Source organism: Cebidichthys violaceus, unplaced genomic scaffold (genome assembly GCF_023349555.1).
Source record: "Cebidichthys violaceus isolate CVI_PGR_0920_01 unplaced genomic scaffold, fCebVio1.0.p SCAF_15, whole genome shotgun sequence".
Lineage (NCBI taxonomy): Eukaryota > Metazoa > Chordata > Actinopteri > Perciformes > Stichaeidae > Cebidichthys > Cebidichthys violaceus.
Genome location: NW_027176318.1, coordinates 8,043,398 through 8,046,369, shown reverse-complemented (window position 1 = coordinate 8,046,369; position 2,972 = coordinate 8,043,398). Strand labels below are relative to the sequence as shown.

The following is a 2,972-nucleotide window of genomic DNA, read 5'->3' as shown; positions in this document are numbered from 1 at the left end:
AAAAGCTTCAACTTTCAGGCATAAAACGTGGACGAATCAATGATCAAAATCTGTATTGGGCAGAAAGAGGTGTGACATTTTATTTATAGGTTTTATTTTGTTTTCGATTTAAAATCCCTGTAAAATATAATAATAATATATTTATCTGAAGCAATACCAGCATAAAACCCGGATGAACCCCATATTAAAAAGCTTTACTGTTAGTGCGTGCAAAAAATAAATAAAAAAGTACACATGCCCTTGGGCAGGTCCGGCCCTGAGTAATTATTATTTTTTGCAGACTGTATTCAGTATCATGTTCAGCGGGTATGCCGCACCGGTGAATTGTTCCTCCTGACAATAACACCGTTACAGGTAACAAAACGTCCCCGTTGTTAGCACGTGCGGGCCTATTGTATAGCGCGCGGGTTTGTCGTCGGTGCATTTTATGAGGCGTGGTCCCGCACCGTGTCGAGTTAAAGTCGTGTGGAATTTATGAGGATATTATAGGAAAATTCTATGGGAATATGTTTATTTAAAAAATAAATTGATTTAATTATAACCTTCATCCGTGGAATATTAACAGAACACGTTGCGTGTTTTGTGTTTTAATGCGTTTCTTATAATTATAATAATAGTAATATTAATAATAATATTAAATACAAGACAATTCTTGTAGACTAGTGTAATTGTAGACGTTTAATATACATGTCAATTTGAATTCTTAGGTCTATTTTGTTAGCGTTTTACATTTGTAAAGGCATATAATGCAGCATTTGTACACTACTAATATCAATAAAAAAATTATTTTAGGGAACACAACATTTTAGAATTTCACAGCATTTTTTTTCAGACTTAAAAACAATGCATATTACAATATTCTTACCTGGTGAAGACGTCTGGGTAGTGTGTCTTCTGGAAAGCCCTCTCCAGCTCCTCCAGCTGGTAACTGGTGAAGGTAGTCCTGTATCTTCTCTGCTTCCGTTTCAGCATTCCTTCCTCCGAGTCACTGCCCGCCGACAGACACACGCTGTCCTCCCCGTCCCTCACGTCCCCATCCCCGGCGTTCAAGCTCTCCCTCTCCTCGTCCTTCGGGGACAGCGCGGCCGCGTCCCCGCTGCTCATCTCCTCCTCCTTCCCCGCGTCCTCCTCGAACTTCAACGGGCCGAGCTCCACCAGTCCCAGGCTCCCGTCCTCCGAGCCCTCCCCGGGGCTCTGGTCGCCCTCTCCCCGGCTCAGCGACGCGTTCTCCCGGTAAGACTTGCTGCGGCTGATGCTCACCTGCGGCGCGTGGCTGATTTTGAGGCTGTCGCCGGCTTGCTCCATGAGGAGCCGCTCCCTCTCCAGCGTCTCCGCGTGCTCGTGGAGGTACTTCCCCCCGGCTCCGTACAGCCGGCGGAGCTTGGGTGGCAGGTGCATGTCGGCGCTCAGAGAAAGGGGGTCTTTCGTTGGCCCTGAGAAGGAAGCGTGTCAACTATGTCACAATGAATAACAAAAATGGCAGCGAACAAGCAAAGAAAACATTTCCCTCTTAATAAAGTTATTTTTTTTGTAGGCCTAGCCAAACGTGCTGACTTGTAGTCTACATTAAAAACAACTTTTCTTGACGCATTAACTCCAGACTTCCAACATAAAACTAGCTAATTTGTTACATGTTCAGCCCCTACAACACTCAAAATGAACCAATGCAGGCTATCTTTTTTAATTTCAGCTGAAAGACAAACTTACTGTCAGCCGTTTTGTCGAGCTCCACTCTGCCGGGCAGACCCGTCAAACTTTGCGCCCCTATCAGTCTGACCTTACAGGGACTCCGGCGGCCCAGAATGCTGTCTATGCAGTAAGAGGAGAGCAGCGTCGGGGATTTACTGCTCTTCCTCTCGCCCCGGTCGTGGATATCTTCCTCAAACTGACCGCTCATATCGACTCTTCGGTTCATCTAGTTTCGGTGACGCCTGTCAGTCTCCCACTCTCTCCTCTCTCTCTCTCTCTCTCGCTCGCTCGCTCTCTCTCTCTCTCTCTCTCTCTCTCTCTCTCTCTCTCTCGCTCTCTCTCTCTGAGTCCGGTGCTCTCTTCTTCTTCTTCTTCTTCTCACGTCTCAGGCCGGTGTCTGGTTGAACCGGGACCGTTCACTCCTCCTCCCTGTCTCTCTCTCTCTCGCCCCCACCCCTCCACCCCCCTCTCTCTCTCTCTCTCTCCTTCGCTCGCCCTCTCTCTGTCTCTCTCTCTCCTCTGTCACTCCCGTGTCACACACCCAGCTAATGACAGACAGCGGTTTGGCTGCCTCGCGCTGAGCTCCGGTCTGCCAGGCGCTTCTCCGCTCCGCGCGCTCACTCAGTATACGTGGAGGAGGCTTCTATAGCCAGCCTGATTGGCTCGTATGTGTGCATGTAAGGAGAGAGACGGCGCGGAGGCTGCTTTATATATTTTACGATTAAAGTTAATTTGAGGCAAGGCAACAAAACCTGACATGGAGTACTTTTCCTCCACGGAACGAACTCAGCAGATAATGTAACAAAAGCTTGTGTGTTTAAAAAAAAAATCGAATCAAATTATGTTAAAGATTATGTAAGAGGGGCCAGCAAAATTCATATTTATTTCAAATGCAATTATTTGATAATGCAAGGGTGTTTTTGGCAGACATAGCAACAGTGTTGCAACTAAGCACATGTTTTAATACATTAAATGCAACAATGTAGAAACCACAATAATCAGCACAATGACTGTTGGTGAAGAATAAGTAGGCCCAACACAAGAACACCTATAGGCTTTCATGGCATTTTAACGTGTCACAGTAGGAAAACAGTGTAGCCTAAATAATAAAATGAATGATGGCTGAATTCCATTTAGCTAGTTTCAGGGTCCTGACATTGTACATGCTGGCTCACTGTCAACATGTCTGCTGTGAAAAAGGTATATTCTGTACAAATAGCTCTTTACAGACAGGTCTACAAAACTGTAAATAACAGTATTTAATGGTTATAGTAAAGTGTTAA

The 2,972-nt window shown here is 45.5% G+C and overlaps 1 protein-coding gene across 1 annotated transcript; it reads right to left on the bottom strand.

Annotated features, from left to right (window-relative positions):
- Nucleotides 1–861: 861 nt before the first annotated feature.
- On the bottom strand, nt 862–2,079 carry arxa (aristaless related homeobox a). Its single transcript, XM_068709492.1, has 2 exons — nt 1,708–2,079; nt 862–1,433 (listed from the first exon to the last, which is right to left on the bottom strand). The coding sequence occupies exons 1-2, from the start codon at nt 1,913–1,915 to the stop codon at nt 862–864; spliced, it is 780 nt and encodes a 259-aa protein (XP_068565593.1). The 5' UTR covers nt 1,916–2,079.
- Nucleotides 2,080–2,972: the final 893 nt, after the last annotated feature.

Excerpts from the sequence above, each read along its gene's own strand:
- arxa (XM_068709492.1), bottom strand. The coding sequence starts at position 1,915 with ATGAACCGAAGAGTCGATATGAGCGGTCAGTTTGAGGAAGATATCCAC. Across the intron at positions 1,434-1,707 it reads GCTCGACAAAACGGCTGACA|GGCCAACGAAAGACCCCCTT; the intron begins GTAAGTTTGTCT and ends CTTCCTTCTCAG.